At 47.8% G+C, this 19,866-nt stretch overlaps 2 protein-coding genes across 8 annotated transcripts in view; one reads left to right on the top strand and one right to left on the bottom strand.

The window, feature by feature from the left end:
• RHOF (ras homolog family member F, filopodia associated) overlaps positions 1-2,460 on the top strand; it is a 28,871-nt gene extending 26,411 nt beyond the window's left edge. For 3 of the 6 annotated variants that reach the window (XM_076352652.1, XM_076352651.1, XM_076352654.1), the window contains one exon: positions 1,431-2,460. In XM_076352652.1, coding sequence (XP_076208767.1) covers positions 1,431-1,595 — 165 coding nt within the window. In that variant the 3' untranslated portion in view covers positions 1,596-2,460. The other 3 variants (XR_012996537.1, XM_076352655.1, XM_076352656.1) reach the window with 3 other exon arrangements.
• A 986-nt stretch (positions 2,461-3,446) lies between these two features.
• TMEM120B (transmembrane protein 120B) lies at positions 3,447-18,633 on the bottom strand. 2 transcript variants are annotated; one of them, XM_076352650.1, is made up of 12 exons: positions 18,519-18,633; positions 13,984-14,102; positions 12,899-13,015; positions 12,068-12,127; positions 11,389-11,484; positions 10,242-10,331; positions 7,969-8,034; positions 6,941-7,002; positions 6,593-6,685; positions 6,122-6,186; positions 5,887-5,959; positions 3,447-4,905 (listed from the first exon to the last, which is right to left on the bottom strand). In XM_076352650.1, exons 1-12 carry the CDS (start codon positions 18,585-18,587, stop codon positions 4,829-4,831), a joined length of 987 nt encoding a protein of 328 aa, XP_076208765.1. In that variant the 5' UTR covers positions 18,588-18,633; the 3' UTR covers positions 3,447-4,828. The 2 variants fall into 2 exon arrangements, with proteins under 2 accessions (XP_076208765.1, XP_076208764.1); XM_076352649.1 differs by having other exon boundaries at positions 5,891-5,959.
• Positions 18,634-19,866: the final 1,233 nt, after the last annotated feature.

The raw sequence follows: 19,866 nt of genomic DNA, 5'->3' as shown, positions 1-19,866 counted from the left end.
TGTCACACAAGACCTTTCTGCTCTGGTCTTCTGCTTTTTTTTTTTAAACTACAAAGCCACCCTTCTCCTCTCATCGCAGAGCAAGAACAGCAGCTTTCGAACTGTTTGAGACAAGTCCGGAGAACGAGGTTAAGTGCACTAAGACCTTGAATGAATCACTACTTCTTCTAAACATCATGAAAAGAAACTGCAATTGCATCACCACTAAACCACGCTGGGACTTTTAGCTTGTCTTCCTTGCGCACGAGATGAGATGCCCGTCCTGTCGCTTTGTGAACAGCTGCAGATTGTCCCTCATTTGCATTAGTAACTCCCTTCATCACACTCACACGTGAGGTTCAGGGCAAGCAACAGACACTTTTGGCCAGTCTGCTGAGGCCTCATGCAATTAAATTCCAGGGCCCACATGATGTACAAACTTTGTCTCCTATGTGAGCCCTCCCACTTGGTTTTTCTCCCCTTAAATATACACTACCTCAGTCTTTTACAGCTGATGGCATCTTGAGTCACACGACGTGATGCTTCCAATGCCAGGCACAAAGGAGCTGAACAGTATCTGCCAGCACTGCAGCTTGCAAACAACTGGAAGGAGACAGACTTTGCTTAAATATGCTGAAGAAACCCCCCCTCCATATAGAAGCCCGAGTGCTCAAGTGACCCCACTCCCAGGGTTTATAACGAATAAATGCGGAGTTTGTGAGCTGTGGGTTGCAGACCTGGAATTCACACTCCAGGGCTCACAGGTGTTCAAAACTGGGGGCTGACTCTGCAATGACAATAAAAGGATCACAAGCAAAGTAAGAAATCACTGTGTTTTGTCTGTAGTGATTTCGCGCAACCAGGATTGCATGCAAATGTTTTTAGATTCTAGTCTATTCCCGTTGCATGCATTTGGGTGAGGTTGGGAAACACAGACGCCCATTTGTGTATACGAGGATTTCGGCTGAGCCATTGTGATGCTCCAAAGCAAAAGTTAGGGTTCCTGCATGTGCACCAGCAAGACATTGGTCCAGATTCTGCTTTTGCACGTGACATTCAATACTAAAGGTGACATCACATAATAGTTAAGGTCAGGCCTGAAAAAAATATCCCTGTGTAGGCAGCATATCCTCACTTGAGTATCTACCCTAGCATTTCTTTAAATAAATTTAATACTGAGAATATTTTTACACTATCAGCAGTCTGCATCTCAGAGTCTCTAATGCACTGAACTGCTAGGCCAGGCATAGAGGAAAAAAAACTAGCTTATTTAACAGTGCCTCACAGTTTATTACCAATGTCATTTACACTCTAGCACTATACTCAGAGGCAGCTTCTTTCTTCCTGACCTCACGATACAAAGATGTACAAAATAATTCCCTTTCTTGCCCATCTCACCTTCTTTCTCATACATTGGGTTTACATCTTTTCTTACCTTTTGTTCTTTCCAGGGTGAAGCAGCTTGTCGGCAGATTAATGCAGAAGTTTATCTGGAGTGCTCAGCAAAGTGTCGTGAAAACATAGAAAATGTTTTTAAAGAAGCAACAACCATTGCACTGAATGCCATGAAAAAAGCCAAGCGCCAAAAGAAACAGACAGTGTGCTCAGTGTTATGATTGGGACTGCAAGAGAGCATGGACTGCACGAGAGCAAAGTGATTCAGATTTTAAAAACAGTATAACTTTAAAGACCTTTTTTTTGTCATTACATGTTTGTATTCCTAAAACGACTTTTATTTTCAAATTTTAATTATTTTTAGTGTTTTTGCACTTTCATTGCACTGCTCTCACAAAGTTTTCAAAGCTCTTTATCAAGGCTAATCAATGCTGCATGCCTTTGTCCATCTGGCTTTTGCTCCTAACTGCAAACGACCACCAGTCAGGTCTCGGACTCACTATTTAAATTGCAACGGACAATGACTGCTACTGCATGACTTAATTAGTGGGTTTTTTTCCTCTGCAAAATAATTGTGGCATGTTATAGCTACAATTTACTGTCTTTTTCAAGCAGAAAACCCACGTCTTTTAGAAGAAGCATATCAGGCACCTTTGAAGAGACAGAAATGAAGTTGTCTTAACATTTTCAAATTAATTTACTTGATGGCAGTGGTATGAGTTAGCCTCAAGCTGCCACCCGAGTGCACAGACAGAGCATCCACTACTGCCCCTGTACCACTGGGCCAGCTTTGCAGAGCTGCTCCTTTAGAGCAGTGGTATTTATATTGAAAGTGGTATTTATCAATGGAAATACATTGGTTGCTCCAATTCAGAAATGGAATATAATGGAAAATACTTAATTTACAGCACTCAAAGTCCTCTAAGCAGTACGCCATGTGTAATGTAAAGGCAGTTTTACAATAAACATATAGCTTGTTTAATACATGACAGATGCAAATATCGGTGCATGCTAGGGGAAATACTTAACTCATGTTCATTAACTGATGAAATCATCTCTACTGCTATAAATGAAAATTTTCCCTTTTGTGATGAAGGTGTCAGTCGTCTGTTTGAGGCTGAGGGATGCTCCCACTGCCCAACCTAGTACATGTGCCTCAAATCTCCTAGTTCTTTTGCACATCCTCATGCAGCGAGATCTTGGATTTCAGGTGCAATCACTAGTTTGTAGTCATCATAAACCAAACCCTTGACGGGGAAGGAGGTTTCTGCAGTACAGGTGTTGCTGAAAGCTTTCTGTGTAAGGCAAATGACAGCCCATCCTAAGGGAGAATACACAGGACTTCCATTAACGGTAACAAGACACAACCTTTTGCCAAAAAGTTTAGGCGGTGCATGCCAGGAGTCTGTTAGACTAACATTGCACGTAGAGCCTGGTAACTGTACATCATACACATTTCATGCAACTTTATCCTCTGCTAGTTACATGACCAGCTGGTGAAAAACTCTGTTTTGGAGTGAGCCATCATTATTATTTTACATGCAGGGTAAAGAGATCTTGATCCTTGAAATCTTACTTTTTTTCTTCCCCTAACTTGTTTTGATTTAATTAAGGTTTGCGAATCCCTACGAGCTTAAAATGGAAAATTAAAAAAAAAATTACAAGTTCGTGCACATCTTTGAGTACAGAAAAATCTTGAAGAATTGTGCAGCCCTTTCTCCACGAGAAGACATTTGTCAGTAAAAGACACAGAACCACCCTTCACCTTACCCAGTACAAAACTGAAACATCAACGCGCAGGAAGTTACCACGTCTACCCTCAGCTCCACAGCAGGAATCTTTCTAGCTTTTTTAATCTGAGTTTCTCATGCTGCAGAACTCAAGTTACTCACCACGTGCAGAGCTCCCCACCCCTGGAGAACCAGGTCCACTGCTCAGATCCAGCAGGTTCCAGCATCGCTCTCAAAATAAAACAATTTACATTTCATAAATGGAGAGTTCAAAGGATAAAAAAACCCAACCCCGCAGGGTATGCAGAAGTCAAAAGTTAACGTAGCAAGATACAGCCCAGCTAGTGTGAAAGTTGTTCAAAATATGCAAATTGCAGTTTATTGTTCATGCCCACAGGACAGCGACACCGTAAAGGTAATTTTGCTAGCCTTGCAGCAACAGAAGAACTGATGAAACCATTTCAAGTCTGTAGTGCATCTGTATTTCTTCATGAGCACGCTTACTGGGAGAAGGGCATCATTTTCAGATCACATGCTGCCAAAGCACGTGCCCAATTTGGGCTTTGTGCTAGCTCAAAGGAAGCCTTCACCGCTGGGAAAGACGCTGCCTAAAGCAGCTCACAATGCTGCAGCTGGCCTTAGGAGGTACAGATGTTACAGCACCCAAAACAAGCTTATTTGAATGAGTAAGTTTAAGTTCAAGCAGCACAAGGATGGCAGTCAGTATTTGTCCTCTGCCATCCTCCTAAACGAGTGTTTACATTCTCTTAACTATTGGTACAAGCGCAGCATCTAAAGAAAGTATTTAATATTTCTGCTGAGCCTGTCGTCCCCTTTCCAGAACGGCACTGGGAGCAAAAAATACCGAAAACAGAAACCGAAGTGCAACTGCACTTATTGCCACTGATCAAGGCCATTTTAAGGAAAAACAGTGTCTCGAAAAAACAACCCGAAGGGCAGTGTATTTGTTATTAAAAAGGGGCTGAAGCAGCTGCATATTGAACAGTTTATTTTAGGTCTTTTCCAGGCCTGGACAGATGACCTGGTCTCCCTGGAAGAGGGCTAGCAGACTTCCCTGCCATTTAACAACTGGTTTTGCTTGCTTGTTTTTGTTTTCAAAAGAGGATTTCTCTTCTTTAAATAGCTTTTTAAAAGTGTATATAGCAGCAGAATGGTACAAAGATGGGCATTTTTTTTTTTTTTCACAGTACACACAGGTTAGTATTGCCACTGAAAATATGCCTTAAACAAATGCCTTTAAAAAACAGCATTCGGTCTGTATTACTGATCAACCTGGAGTGTTCATAAACCTTTGCAAATCCAATACCCAGAATTTAAATAATAAGACCGGAAAGTGTTAAATATCATTCCAGAACTGGAATTACAGTAGATCCTACATTCTCCCAATGCTGGTGCTTCGCCGGGCAGGTTCATGCTGCTCTATATACAGAAAAAAACAAAAAGCAAACACATTTTGTATTAAATATACATAAATAGCAGGACCACAGACTGGAGAGCCATGCTTGCGTAATACTGAGTCTGTACTGGCAGAGTCCGTATCCTTCGCCAAACACGGGAACGGATGAGTGCTTCCGAGCCCGTCCACGGCATAGCTGGGGTTTATGGCAGGATCCATCCTGCTGCGGGCGGAGGGACGGCAGCCAGCACCCCAGGGAGGGGGGGGGTTTCACAGCTTCTTCATTTTGTCTTTGTTTTTCTGGAGTTTAGTGTGCACCACTTTGAGAGTAGTGAGGAAGTTCCCAAGGAAAAGCAGCAGAAACGTGAACGCCAACACAAAAACCTAAGATGGGAGAAGGAGGAGAAAAAAAGGCGAGAGCTGAGGGTATTGTATTGCTTGGGCCACATTTAAGCGAGCTGTGATGGTGCTTGGTTGGCAAGTCCAAGGATGTGTTAGCACATGAGGAGAGATCGTAGCCAAATATACATCCACACATCCAGCTGTGTGGGTTAACGGGAAGTATATTTTTATCATCATTTAAGTAGCATTTAGTACTTTTTAGTATTACAACATGGATTATACTCAACATAGGTGGACTCTACCAGACAGTAAAATCAAATCATTAAGCCTAATCTAATGGATTAACATTATGTGACAATGACTTCCACTGAACAGCACTGGCACGGGCATGGGGGACGACACGTTTCTGCAGAAGCTGTGTTCCTCCTGTTAAGCCAGTGAACAAAGTGAGCACACCAGCTACAGCAAGATCTGACCAAAATAAAGACCATCAGATTATCTGCACCGCTGCACGCGTGATGTGGTCCAATCTGGATCTACAGGAGCAACTGTATAGCTGGAAAATGGATAGACATGTTTGATGGCTGACAGCAACTGAGAAAACAAGTGGAAGGATCCCTAAAAGTAGGGTAATAAAGTGGATAATATGTTTTTAAAGTGATTCACTGCCATCGGTTTTTTGTCATCATATTTTTGTATGTGTAACCCATGGATCAGCCATAAAGAACCACCAGCAGTTCAGCAGTTATTGCTATTAAATGCCCATATACACAAACAATATGGAGAGATATTTACCCACATGTATTTTCTTCCTCCTACATCCTCTGCCTTTCAGTTTGTGTGGTCACCCGTGGGTGCAAGTTTCCCTACAGTAACTCACATTTATTTTGAGTTCTCTTGTATAGCCTCTGTGCCACATCATCCTGAGATATTTAGATGGGGTCAGATGCCCAGATATCTTTAAGAATGTGGTTAAATACCCCCCCTCCCCTGCTCCGTGCTTTTTCTGAGCAGAACCAACACCCACCTGCCATTCTTTGCACTCCTTATGCCTCGACAATCCGAAAAGTGTGATTGCATTATACAGCTGCCAGAACTAAAAAGGAAAAAAAAGCTGTTCCATTACTAGCAAAAAAACTTAGAAACATTTGCCACAGGTGTGTGTGATCCATAGCACCTTTTTATGGTGCTGCAACTGCAGCGGCAGACCCTCCCAGGCCCCACGCCGCAGAGGGAGGAACAGGATCGCCCAACTTACGTGCCCGAAGAACAAGAAGGGAAGGAGAAACGTCAGCCCCCGCCACATCCAGGACTGAAATCCTTCTGGAAAAGGTTAACAGAAGAGGCAGACTGAGCACAGAAGAGCCAGGACCCAAGCTGCAGCCCTCCTCACCCAGACCACCCCATAAGGGCTATTCCTGTCCTGCTCCGCAATAACCATACTTGAAGGTGTGGTAATGGGAGGAGGATGAAGATGGGGATGACCAAAACCTCCATCTTAATCCACTCAAGAGCTGACAGAGATCAGATCCCTCTGCTCCTGACCCACAGGACCCGAGGAGGGGGATAAAAGCCTCTCTCCCCTTCCTGCCATAGGACACAGGCAGCAGGGCAGGGGGGTGGCAGCTCTGCAAAGCTCGCTCTCGGAAGGCCACACAGCCCTCTCCCTATCGCTGCATCTAAAACCTGCGCAAAACCTTTGCAAACCAAGTATTGCAGAAAACCTCACCTACTGTAAGGTCCAAGTGGTTTCTCTCCCCCAAAGCACGGAGTCTATAAAGGCAGCCCCTTTGATAATAATACTGTAGGAACTGAACACAACCTGGAGAAGGAGAGAGAGAACATCATTGCATTGGCTATTCAGAAATAGGATAAATGTAAAAAACTATTTTAATAATGTTTAATCCAACAGCATGTTAGTTATTGTCTATATTTGTACATTGTGTATTTGCATGGTATGGTTTATATTTGCACAGTTTAATACTCCAGTGATTTACCAAGCAGAAGTGTTTTCTTCTAAGCACATAAGATACAAAACTATTTTATCCCGTGAATTAGCAAGGTAAGATATACTCACTCTGAAATATTGAAAATGCTAAAAATTGACTGCGAAACATTTGATACATGAGTCCATCTGGCCTGAAAGCAAAATACAAAGGAGGTCTATTTGTTTGGTAAAAAGCATATGATGCAGTGCCCTTCCCCTTCACCGCCAAGCCAGATCCCGTCAGCAAACGAAGCAAGCAGCTCGTACCCAGCCTGCTCCACCCCATCGGGAGCCCAGAAAGGGTGCTACAGCCGCACATCACAAATCTGGCCTGTACAAAATGCTCTAATTGATTAGGCTTCCCCTCTCAAATGTGCATGAATGCTGCCCCCTCTTATTCATTTGCTTATCACAGTTTTTTCTAGGCAGCAATCAAAGCTGTTCAGCAGCGTCTGCATCAAGAATCCAAGCGGTGGAGCAGGGGGTGGTTGTGCTCCTTATCCTAAGGGTAATTCAGGATAGACAGAGGACAGGGGACCTTCTGCTCCAGCCACTATGTCATCCCCTTACAGATTCAGGAGCAGAAACATTTGTTGTTTTAAAACAATTTTTAATTATTAACTAATCAGTTCATGCCAAAGTTGAGACAGGATGCACAGGGGCCATACGCGGGGAGCATCGCTGCGTTGTTTGACCAACGTCACCACCTGCTGGAAGGTAACTTGCATTTTTGGCTTTATACTCGGTTTTTAATCTAGGTTCAGTAAAGGGACCAAACAGATTCATTTTGTGGTGTCCTCCCTCTAAAGCAAAGTGCTGCTTGTTTGCTTAGTTACACAGAGACAGAAATGGGGAGACTTGCAGAGATTTTGCTACCACCAGCGCAACTATGGCTTAGGGTTTGGGTTTTTTTTTTTAAATCAGCAATGCAAATACAAACTTGCAGTGTTGTATTTATCATTGAAAACATCTGTAACATCAGACAAATACTGAGTCTGACGCTTCTCCATGTGCCAGTGCGGCCACAGCTTCATGGTCACACTGGATTTAAATGCTTAGATGATGCAAACACTTTGCAACAGGCTTGAAGCACCTCGAGCAGGCGAGAGCAGACTCACCACGTTAACATTACTCCAGACAGGAACGTGGAGACATAGTGATGAGACACCCACCAGCCTTTGATCCTGAACAGAAAAAACGTGACAGTTAGATGAGAAACATGGATTTTAGCATTGTAAGTCTGGCTTTAAAGACAAAGAAAAAAAAAAGATCCTGACTTGGGGGAGGAGTGGGGGCAGGGAAGAAAACAGATAGCCCAACTCAAGCGAAAGGGGTGCTGTGGAGCACTGTCCTGACAATATGGCTTAGTTGGGGGCACAAATCCACGGCTGCTGGAGGGAGTCTCAGGACCAGGGCACATCTCGCGTGCTCCCACAAGCTCCCCAGCACAGTGAGAAGCAGCAGTCCCCATAGCACGAGGTACTGTGGTGACTAATGATGCACAAGTTTCAGCCCACACACCCTTTTTTTTTTTTTGTGCCATGCAAATAAGTGACATTTCCAAGTCCTTCCTATGAGGTGGCTGTTTCTTTCATACACAAATGCTGCAGAAAGCTCACAAAATTACAGTAAAGTGAGCAAAGGCTGTAGCGAGGCAGAATCAAGAAGTGCAGAGCTGCCCCAGGGACGGCGCTGCTTTGGAAACTAAGCCAACACGATGGGTTAATACGTGGCATTTCCAAAGGTGTGCGACCTCTAACACAAGAGAGCACCGAGCCACTGTGACCCACCTCTGTAGATGCAGCGAGCCCAGGCTCAGAGGTTTCTCTGCTGGCCTCGGGCAAGCGACTTTACATCTCCATGCTCGGTTTTTTCCTCTTTGTCTCTGGCCCCACAGCGATACCCCCCTCTCTGGAAAGCACCCCAAAACAAGACATCCCGCCCACAGCAGCCCTGGGGACAGCCGTGCTTGCACAAGAGACTGCTTCATCCCTGCTGCCCGCAGCCAGCGCTGGGAACTGTGTCCTTGAGCAGCTCCCAGAAATCAGCACATTTTTAAGATTTTGCTCCTGGGCAAAGCAGGAGGGCCCTGATTTTCCCGCACATGCCACATCGGTGTCTGCCTCCAGGCACAAACCCCCCCTCGCATCAGGAGTGGGGACCACAAGCATCCCGCTGGCAATGCTGAGACAAGACTCCCAGAAACGCTCCCTCCCATCCCCATTTCGAGGAGACAAGACTCCCAGACTCAATGCTGAGACAAGACTCCCAGAAACGCTCCCTCCCATCCCCATTTCGAGGAGATCATGGAAGCAACTGGCTTCAGAGAGGGAAGAGACTGGCTGAAACAAGGAGCCATGAGCTGCTCCCAGCTGATCGTTAGGCATTGCCACTTAATTAGGACAACACTGACTCCTGCCACTAATGCAAGTGCTGGTCCACCCCCATACAAGCACCACTACAAAGGAGCGTACAAGTTCTCTGTGCGGCATTCAGAGCAGGAATGAGTGCATGAAGCTGGGCTAACACGATGCTGGCTGCACAAAAGGTGGCAAACAAGACACATTAGAAGCCCAATTAATTAATGCAACAAGGAGCAGCAGCAGCCACCACTCACCCAGCTGCAAACCGACATGCAGACTCATGCCTGGGAAGAGACGTGGCAATTGCTGCCATTTCCCTGTGCCAGCCTATCTGGATGATGAAAACCAGGGACATGCAACCATCAGGTTATTGCTAAAATCTAACACCAGACTAGAGGTTAAGTTACACAAGTGCAAACTTGAGCAACTTCTCGACCCAGACCTAACATGCTCCAGGAGCGATTCACCAGCAGGACTTCACCACCCTGCCTTAGGATACTAAAGGTGCCATAAAAAAAAAGAGGGCTTGGAGTAAGTTTCTTTCAGTTAACTTCTCCCAGGGTTTTACTTGTGTTCCCAGCTCTTTATACAATTCTCCTAACTGCCAACTTGCCCTCGACACGACTGTAATTTAGTCAAACGCTTCGGGAGACGCAGCAGTGAGCTGTGGGGCAGCCGCACTAACCACAGGGCCCAGAGCCAGTACCTCGGGTTGGTCCTTTCACCAAAACCACACACAGACACTTATACTCCAGACCACATCTACAACTAACCCGCAGCTACCAAGAACATCCAGCACTTTGGACAAAGAGCCTATGGACTTTTAGAAACCGCACCTTCTCCTCCCTCCCCAAACATCAGGTGGCCACATCTGCCCTTGGAAGTGACCAGGGACAACAGACCCTGCAGAGAGGCATCAGCATCTCGGATTTCCTGGTCTTCAGTGCGAAGCTGAATCCCCTTTTGTTGCTTGTTTTTCTTTTAAGGACATTTCATGCTTTAAATAGTTTTTGCAGGTGGCACAGTACCTTGATCCATTGCTAATGAGAATGCTTTCCCGTATCGTCAGCGTGCAGTAATACCACACTAACAGAAAGTTAAACACTTCATCTGTCACCCTGTTAGACAGAAAAAACACACAGGAAAGAAAAAAAAAAATTCCTGTTAATTATAAAGACACATTCAAAAAATCCCTATTTTCCCTCCCTCCCCTTGGGCAAATGAAAACCTGCCCAAGTAAGCCATGGACATGAAGCCCCAGTCCTGAACATCTCTAATCCACATGCAGACCCGCGAGCATCGGCAGCACTGCTGGGCTCAGAGTCTTTTCCTCTGGGAAGTGCCCCGTGATATAACACTGCAGATCTTGAGCTGATAAGCAGGTACGCAGAGATGACATTAATTCCTTCTGAAGGAAAGAAAGCACCATGGAAGCAGCGGGTGATCCAATTTAGAGAGGCATTTCCAGACTAATTCAATGAGGAGATTCCATGAGATCTATACAAACCAAATCAACTAAAAGAGCAGAAGAGCATTACACTCTGGGGGGGAAAAAGCCTTTATTTTGCCATTTGCAAACCCTGAAGCCAAGGGGATTTGGGGCAGCCTCTGTATATGGCAGCATCGTTCTTTGATACGATCCTGCATTCGCCCCAGACGCAGAGAGACCTCAGTGGAAGTGCCCGGCTCCAACACCTTCCTGTTTTTTAAAGCAAAACTGAATAGTGGAAGCTCGTTGGTGCTCAGATACTTTATCATGACCTAGAGACAACGTTTCAGGTCTGATCATTTCATGGAAATCCTCTCTTGCTGCGTTTGCAACCCCAGAGCTGCAGTACGGTGCTGGTCCCTGCCTGGGACAACCCATGAGCAAAACCAACTGCTTGTTCCCGAGCACAGCATGATGCCAGAAAAACAACAGATCAGGAAACACAACATTGGACTTCTCTTAGTTACAAGAGACTCCAAAAAAAGTTAAACAAGGAAAAGCAAGTAGCTAAAATACAGGTCCTGCCAGTGTTAAAGAAGAGGTGCAGAAGCTGTCCTGCTGTCCCAACTGCTCAAAGCCTGAACACTGCCAGAGCCCGTCTCACCATCCTTAACAGAAGATAAGTTAGTTCAAACCCAGCACATTTTTATTCAAAATATTTGACTAACAGTAAAAATACATCCTACCTGTAGTGGAGAATAAACCTGCAGGCGACGGCCCCGAGTAACAAGATTATCGTCAGATAAAGTTTGAACTTCTCATACTCGTCCTTGTAGGCGAACCTGGAAGGGAACAGCCGCCGTTTACGGACACAAACGGGTGTTTTACCAGAATGTGGCTTCACGTTTTTCAAACAAGATACAAATCCACCTGCCAAGCCCAGAGACAGAGGTTTTGCTTGAAACATTTAGAAAACCAGTGGACGGTGGTGAAAGGCAGCGTTCTGTCTGCAGGGTCCATCTAGGCTGCACAGCCACTATGCTGCAAGACAAAGGCTTAAGTCCATAAGAGCTGGTTTCTGGGTTGGCATAAGATTAAAAAAAAAACAAACAACCCACCTCTCTCTCTCCCCCCCCTATTTTCTAGAGCACCGTATGCCTAGAAGTTGCAATACCAGTTTTCATTGCAAAAAAAACCCCTTACAATTAAGGCAACAGGCTGGGCTTAAAGGCAAGTGATGGACAGAATCCACTGGAGCTACACGAAGCGTTAGCATGGCCCGTGTCATTGTCCAACTTGCCCACCCTCGACGTTTCATCTTTTATCAGATTGAAGAGAAACCCATTCCCGTCTCTGGACTTCAGTCCCTAACCACAGCTGGCCCCAGAGAAACCCAAATTCACATGCGCGGAAACGCTCACTTACTTTGCTTGGTTACTCAGGAGAGTTACATTCACGTTTCCCAGCACCAGATTTAAGTACAGGCTGGAAGACAAAAAAACCAAGAGCAGACCCAAGTAAGTCGTTTTATTTGAACACCGCAGGATGACCCAGATGGGAGCTGGAGAGACCGGCGTATCTGCCACAGCCACATTTGCTGTAGGTTTTTAATTAAGGCAAACTGGAGAGACAGACTACAGAAGAGGATTTAAACGTGGAAAGATTGGTCAGCATTTCCAAGGAGTTAGAGAAAAGGTTTATTTTCCTGGTCCCTTTTCTGCACTACAGTCTAAGGGCGATATGTCGTGTGCACTGTCCAAAACCAAAAATAACAGGGAGAAATTGGAAGAAAAGTTTCTGATAGAAACTTCCGAGGGGCTGCAGCATCGCACAGCCCTTGACAACTGAAAGAAGTCTGTCCTAGCAACCCCACTTGAAGCAAAGTATAAATTTTAAATCTGTTGAAAACACTACTTTAAAAAAAAAAAAAGATAAAGTTCTGGTGCTGATTTAGTCTTAAAAAAAATTAGCACAGGAAAACATCAGTGTGAAACAGTGAATTGCACAATCTCTCGCCAATGCAGGGTTACTTTTATTTTAACAGGAAAACCTGTGCTGCCTACGCAGTACATTTATATACACTTCCAGCTAATGAATTCTGTGTACAACTGACACAGCAGCTCAGCAAGAGATTTATGACTAATCGTTTTACATGTATTTCTTCAACATGCACGTTATCCTTCGGGAACAACACTGCTGCAAACACTTAAAAAATCAGCTTTCCCGGAGCGCACGCCCCCCTGGCAAAGCACGTACCCATTCTTCTTCGGCAAGTAGGCTTCCATGTCAAAGAAGGCATTTTGCCTCTCCTTGATCTGGGCGCTGATCTCCTGAATGAGAGCAAACTCTTCAGGACTCGCTCTAGGCTTGCACCTGCAAGAACACAGAAACAAGATATTCCCGTTCATGTTTTTACTTCCTTTTTATTTAAAGGAAAATAATGTTGTCATAAAATCCATGCTGTTAAAAAGCTAACTGCATGAATTGATGCCATTGCGCACTTTGCTCCTGTATTTCTGCAGCACCGTTTGGCTTACCATGATTTTATTTCACTGCCTGGTTTATGCCGTTATAGGTTATTTCAACCAGCTCATTTGTAAATCAGCTTCTCTTTTCATCTCAGCTCAGTGACAGGATCCCATACTTCTTCCCTAGCATGGGACTTAGGGAGCATTGTACTTTCTTGCAGGAACTCCTTCCACTTTGGGAACTTTGTGCATGGTTTCAGGCACTGCCCTTGCAGAGGCTGCAGCTCTTCAGGCATGAAATACTTCAGGATGTAACAAAACACGCAGCTGATGATTTACTGACAAACTGCGGTTTTACCAATTAATGTAAAACAGAGAGCAGAGCACAGTGACGTTAGCAACCCGTGGTGTCGGAGGTGGTGCTTTCAGACCTGCACACAAGGAATTTAGCTCGTGGCTCCCAGGGATCAACCGAGCAGCTCCTGTAAATCCACCCAGGAGCGAGTTATACCTTCGGGTTCAAGGATTGATGCTGCTCTTCCAGCATGGCTTACAGAGCAAAGCTTTGCTCACCTAGCAAAACACGTGGACCAAAAACTGTACGGTCCTGCAACGTACGGCACATACTGCAAGTATGCAAACCCACACAGGCTCCCTCAAAGATCTTCTTTATTTACAGGACTCCATCTCTCATGGGGTTACGGACATTCTACCTGGCTGTGATGGATGGAGGTGACTCAAGAATAATATGGAGCAAAATTAGCACCATGACACAGATTGCGTATTAAAATGCTAAAAATCCAAACATTTCAGCCCTTTGGGAAGGAGAAACATCCCATTCGTGCCTCCTCCACCCTCCAGGTCTCTCGTTACCGTTGCAGGCTGTGCTTCAGATCCCTCAGTGTCTTCTTCTGCCGGTGTATGGAACTGCTGCAGGCTGTCTGCAAACTGGTGACTTCTTCCAGTTTCTGCCTGTAAACTTTGTGTGTTTCCTGCAGGAGAAGAGGAGATGATTGGTAGGAAGAGCCCTTCTAGGTTACACATTGTATTTGGTCCTCACCTCTGAAGGAAGCAAGCAAAACCCTGGTTTTTTGGGAGTCAACAGGCACCCCTGCAAACAAGCAAGGGAGGGGTGATGCCAAACCAGCACGGATCCAACACGGCTTAAATGGACACTAATGAAATTCCTGCAAAAGGAAGAGCATCCTCTCTATGCTCATCTCATTTCCTCTTTCCAACAAGCTTTCCCACTCGGGAGCCCCTCGTTCCCGTCCCACCCTGTAACGAAGCCCCTAATCCTCTGTTTGATCCCAATCTGTCCCCATCAAATGGGTGGCTAAATCACAGAGCAGGAGCTCTGATTTCACAGCCAGATTAAATCTGGGGAAAAAAGAAGAAAGATGAGGACTGGGGCGGGAAGACACAAAACCAGCTACAAATCCACACCTGGGGGTTTAGACACCTCCTGGCCACCACTGCCATCTCAACCCCATCTATGTTCAAGCAACCTACTGCCCCATACTCTGGTCTAAGAGCTTAACCCATCCCCTCCCTGTGGCATTAGATGCTCCTCGAGAGGAACTTCTTTATCACAACTCATTGATCCTCTGAAGCCCTGAATTAGTGTTTCACTGGCTGTAACCAACTACAAGCCCGCTGAGAGGTGCCTCTGCTCTCACACACCTCCCTCTGCTCAGGAATAAACACACTCTGCTTTTCCGCCCTTTGCAATGATTTCACCACCTTCCCAAGTGCAGGGAGACCTCAGGAAGGGCTAACCAGACACCAAGCAATGCCCTCTGGGCAAATTTTAAGATCTATAATAGCTTGGAAAACAGAGTTTGCAGAGTTAGTGCCAAGAGAAGGCATGGGTTAAATGGCTATTTGCACGTCTGCTTTATCTACTGGCACATCAACGACCACAGAAAATTACCACCAGTTTTCCCAGAGCATAAACATGGTGGTAAACCATACAAAGCAAATCTTTGCTCTCCTCCTCATTAGGACCTGGCTGTTAGCTGTCCATTATTTCCAGGAGCAATGCAAAACAAGCTACGGTATCTGATTTAAAAACCTTAATAACCAAACTAACCATGTCCAGACACCGCAGCTCTCATCGTTTCAGGATTGGTTTGGCTTTGCTTAGCATGGGCAGGACTTCAGGGCTCACTGGATTGCACAGTAACTCCTTCTGCTTCTCTAGATGTCACGCAACAACATCTTTTAGAAGGCTGGTTCAAAGGGTGTAAGAAGTTCTTCGCCAAAAAAAGCGTTCAAGTATTTATTGGAAACACAAACAGGCGAGTTGAGAGCTGGTAAATTCTACTGCTGGCCAAAAACATCAGGATAATGATTTAAAAATGACACTGGTATTTAGAAGAACATAACATTTGCTAGTAGTGAAGCTATTTATTCATCAAGAGAGGCAATTGCTTACAAAGGGGACCCACCCGCAGCGTAGGGAGCTCAGCACTGCCTTTACATTAACACATAAAACCCACAGGCCAAATACCTGCCCGGCGTGTCGGGTTTGGCCACAGCTCACTCTCCACGTAGGAAACAACACGCACGGAAAAACAAGGGACCCGTGCACCAGGGAGAGGAGTATTTTTGCCCCGAGTTGAAGAGCTCCCAGTGGAGATGTCAGAGTTGTCTCTGCACCCGAGTTTACAAGATTTACAGCACCAGGGCTGTGACTGCCCAGTTTGCAAGTGGAAATCGCACTGCCCAATTTGCCCGCAGACTAAGGGCAGGCAGCAGTTCCGCACGGCAGCCCCGCGCTGCAACTGCTTGATGTTTTCTGCAGGTACTCAGAAGTCTATTTTCCATTGCACTTGCAACAGCCCTGCTTGTGGTCAGCACTTGTTCATTTGTAGGACTTAAACCGCATTCATGGGGAGCCCTTGCAGGGCTTTTTCCTAATCAAAATCTGGTTTAAGGGTTTAAATTAAAAAGCTGTTGCAGGGCAACTTGCATTTTTCCCATGTCCCTGCCCCAAAACTGCAATGCCCTGCAGCCCCGAGCTCTTTCTCAGGCTGCTGCTCCAGGGATGAGGTGCTGCCCTGGCAATCCAAACAACAAAAATCTGCCGATGTAGCTGGTTAGACATGCTTTGCAAACCTGAACGTACCCCAGTCCCATCCCACAGCTGGTCCCTGCTGCCCCGAGGGGATGGTCAGTGCTGCTGCGCAGCAGCATAAGCCTCTTTGAAGTCCCTCAAGTCGGAGCTCCCCAAATACAAGCGTAGCCCCAAGTGCCCCATGGAAGCCACCCAGGACATCAGGGGCAGGAGCTGTGACCAGAGTCCAAGGTCCTCCTCTGTAGAAGGAAGACATAGCCCCTGACCCAGAACTTACAACTACGAGGCGGGGCAGGAGTGCAGTGAAACAGATCATTTTGCCCCACGAGGCTGGCACTGCTCTCGACACACAAAAAATCTGCCCACCATCAATTTTTTTCCCTGCTGGCACTGCACAAGAGACCCTTTTAGTGGGGGTGACCAAAGTACCTTGGAAAACACCAATGGGAAGCTCCTTCCAAACGCGAGCAGCAGCTCCCGCACCGCCCTGGACCAGCATTTCCAGCTGGAGATGAGAGTCAGGCCAGCCAAAAAGGGCACTGAAGGGGGGTGATGCAGGTGTGGAGGAGGGGGCTCAAGCTGCTGCCGGGAAAACGAGGCTCCTCAAGAGCAAGAGATGCTGCGAGTGTGTCCAAAAAGCCACGTGCAAGGGCAAGCATGAGCAGACACCCACACTGAACTACTTTCTTACTAAAGAGTTGGGTTTTCTACCCCAAGACATCATGGTTTGACTTGAATCCAGTTGGAGAGCACAGAGCCTTCCTTCAAAGCACATTTAAGCACCACCAGCATCTTGCGGAGCTGGAGCAGAGTCACATCCTCAGGACAGCACCATGTTCCCCTCTTCTGCAATGCCGCCTTCAGATATAAGCTCCACTTGTGAGCCCTGAAGTTCTCAGATAACGGATGTTATTCCAACTTTTCACCTCTACAGTACTAACCACTGGGCAATGACACCTCATGCCACCAGCAGCTGCCACCCCATCTAGAAGCATTTCTACTTCCCTTTTACAGCTGGGGAAACCGAGGCAGGGATAAGTCATTGACATTTTGCTGTGGTTTAGGTCAGACTTAAGCAGCATGCTCGGCGAGAAGGCCGGTCAGCACACACAGCAAACAAGTGATCAACAAAATCACACCACCCAGTACTGCCCCCCAACACCCAGCCACCACCTTTCCTTCTGCTAACGAGCACACAACCTGAACTGACTTTTAATTAAGACAACGAGCTAAATCTGGAAATCACACTTTTTTTTGCAGTGCACGTTCTGTTTAACAGCCTAAAAGAGGCTAACAGCCACGCAGAGAACAGCCGGTAACGTTTTAAAACTGGCTTAAAGATTTAAAGCACGTGTATAGGCACAGCATTGATGACATACAGGGAAGGGAAGGTTTCTGGAGGTAAAAGCATTTTGCAGAAACAGTACTCGGCCCCTGCTCCGAGGTCCTTCTGTCCCTCAACACACTTGTGCAAGGCAGACAAACAGCACTGGAGTCCCTCATATCCCACCTCAGGAAATTAAACTCTGGCTAGATGCTGCCTGCAGCACAGGCATTACCCGCGTCGCTCCCTGTGCCATGCTATGGGTGCAAGAAAATGCCAGGTCCCCCTTCTCCAGCCTCGCTCTAGCAGCGGGAACCACGGCACCATGTGCCGCCTCAGACATACACAGGGCATAGCCGTGGTTTGGGCTGGGATGTCCCGTATGCACGTAGCACCTGCCTGGAGGTACTGGGGCACAGCAGTATTTCTGGGGTGCCGTGCAAAGGATGTGCATCCATACACGGCTGTGCTTCGTGCATGCACCCCGGGCCTGCGGCAAAGGCGTCGTGCATGCGTGGCCCTGCCGGGAGCAGCCCACCCGGGGCCTCTCCTGGGCGCAGCGAGGAGGGGATGAGCCTCTCTGCACCCCTGGGAGCTCCTTGCTGAGGCTGCCCCAAGGCGGGCGCGTCCCGGGGAAGGGGTCAGCGGAGGGGACCCCCGGGGGGGGCGCACCCCGCGCTGCCGGCCCCGCTCCTGCAGGGCCCCCTCCCAGCCTGCGGCAGCGCGGCCGGGCGCGCAGGGAGGGCGCGGGGGGAGCCCAGGGGTCGAGCCCGGCGCCGCCCCCCGCCCCGTGCAGCGCCGCGCAAAGCGATGCAAAGCAAAGCCGGGGAAGGCAGCGCAAAGCAGGGCAGGGCAGGGCAGCGCGAGAGAAGCAGCGGACGCGAAGCCGGGCAGCGCGGCGCAGCGCTGAAGGCGAAGCCCGGCGAGGCACCGCGATGCCGCGCAGCGCTGCGCTGCGCTGCGCTGCACCGCACCGGCGCAGAGCCCCGCCACCCCCGGCCTCACCTGGAGCTGCCGGAACTCCTCCTCCAGCTCCCGCCACTCGCCCCGGCACCGCTCCAGCTGCACCCTCATGGCGCGGTGCAGCGAACCCGGCGGCGCGAGCTCTGCCGGCGGCGGCGCGAGCCCGCAGCCGGGCCCGGGGGCCACGTGCGCCCCTGACGTCATCGCGCGGGGCTGGGCGCGGCGCCGTAGCGGCGCGCGCCGCCCGCCGCCCCGCCCCGTCCCCCGCCCGCCTGAGGCGAGGGCTCTTCCCAGCTGCCGCCGCTTGCCCGGCCCCGGTCACCTCGTGGGGTTCCCCCGCGCCTCTCCCGGGTCCCTTCGTGCTGTGGCAGAGCCTGAAGCGCTCCGTGGGGCCGGGGGGGGAGGGGGAGATGAAACCCTCCGTGTGGCGCCGGCGGAGCCGCCGTGCCGCGGGGACAGTCCCCTCAGAAGGACCTGCTCCCTGAGGTGACTGCACACCTGGGCTGAGGGGGCCCGGCCAAGCATCTGCCTGGGGCCGGGGCACAGCGGGTCATTAGTACCAGAAAATGACCAGGCGATTCCTCATCTTTATTATTATAATAATAACCCGCTTGGTGGCAGGACTGGCAAACTGGGAGCGGGGCCTGGTGGTCTCTGGGCTGTACAAGTGCAATAGCACACGGCCGTGCTCCAGGGAGCTCACGGTGAGAGTAATGCACAGTGCACAGGGCAGGGTGTGATGCATGGGAGGTGCAAAGGCTGTGAACGTCATGTTGGTACCGTGCTTCTTGGAGGGTGGGTTGTTGCAAAAGGGTGGAAATAGGCAAAGTGGAAAAAAAAAGGAAGGGAAAGGAAGTAATTAAAAAAAAAGGTACAAGGGGGAGGGGAGGTGTGAAGCCAAAGTAGAAACTTGGAGTGCAGTGCTGTCTTTTCACAAAGAGCATCTGTAGGATCCTGTTTCCTTGGATTTGGCGCAAACAACTGAAAACATTTGGTGTAGAGACCCTCCTCAGTGTGCTTGCTGTTCCTGGTCCTTCTCTAGGTCTATATTAGTGCTGTCCGCCCATTTTATTCCCTTTTTGTATGTTCTTTTCACACATGTGTGGGTGGACACCTGAAATGCAGTCAATGACCTGCTGCCTGCCTCTGCGCTCGGTTTCCAAAGAAACCTGCTCAGAACTTGGGGTGGTTGGGGATTTCTGCTGATTTAACAGCCACCAAACACAGGGACTTCGCATTGTCCCTTCAGCTCTTCCAGTGAGGTCCACAATTGTCCAGAGATCAAATACACGTGTTGTGGCAGGCCTTGATAATCTTGAAGTAGAATAATAAACTAATAAACGTCGTATAAATGTCACAGGAGTTTGTTACGCCTGTATTAAATTTTCCC

The sequence above is a fragment of the Aptenodytes patagonicus genome, chromosome 15, assembly GCF_965638725.1.
Source record: "Aptenodytes patagonicus chromosome 15, bAptPat1.pri.cur, whole genome shotgun sequence".
In the NCBI taxonomy this organism is placed as follows: domain Eukaryota; kingdom Metazoa; phylum Chordata; class Aves; order Sphenisciformes; family Spheniscidae; genus Aptenodytes; species Aptenodytes patagonicus.
This window is presented reverse-complemented; position numbering and strand designations above follow the sequence as displayed.

Excerpts from the sequence above, each read along its gene's own strand:
- TMEM120B (XM_076352649.1), bottom strand. The coding sequence starts at position 18,587 with ATGAGGGTGCAGCTGGAGCGGTGCCGGGGCGAGTGGCGGGAGCTGGAG. Across the intron at positions 13,016-13,983 it reads CTGAAGCACAGCCTGCAACG|GTGCAAGCCTAGAGCGAGTC; the intron begins GTAACGAGAGAC and ends GTGTTCTTGCAG. Across the intron at positions 6,187-6,592 it reads CCACTTGGACCTTACAGTAG|AAGGATTTCAGTCCTGGATG; the intron begins GTGAGGTTTTCT and ends AACCTTTTCCAG.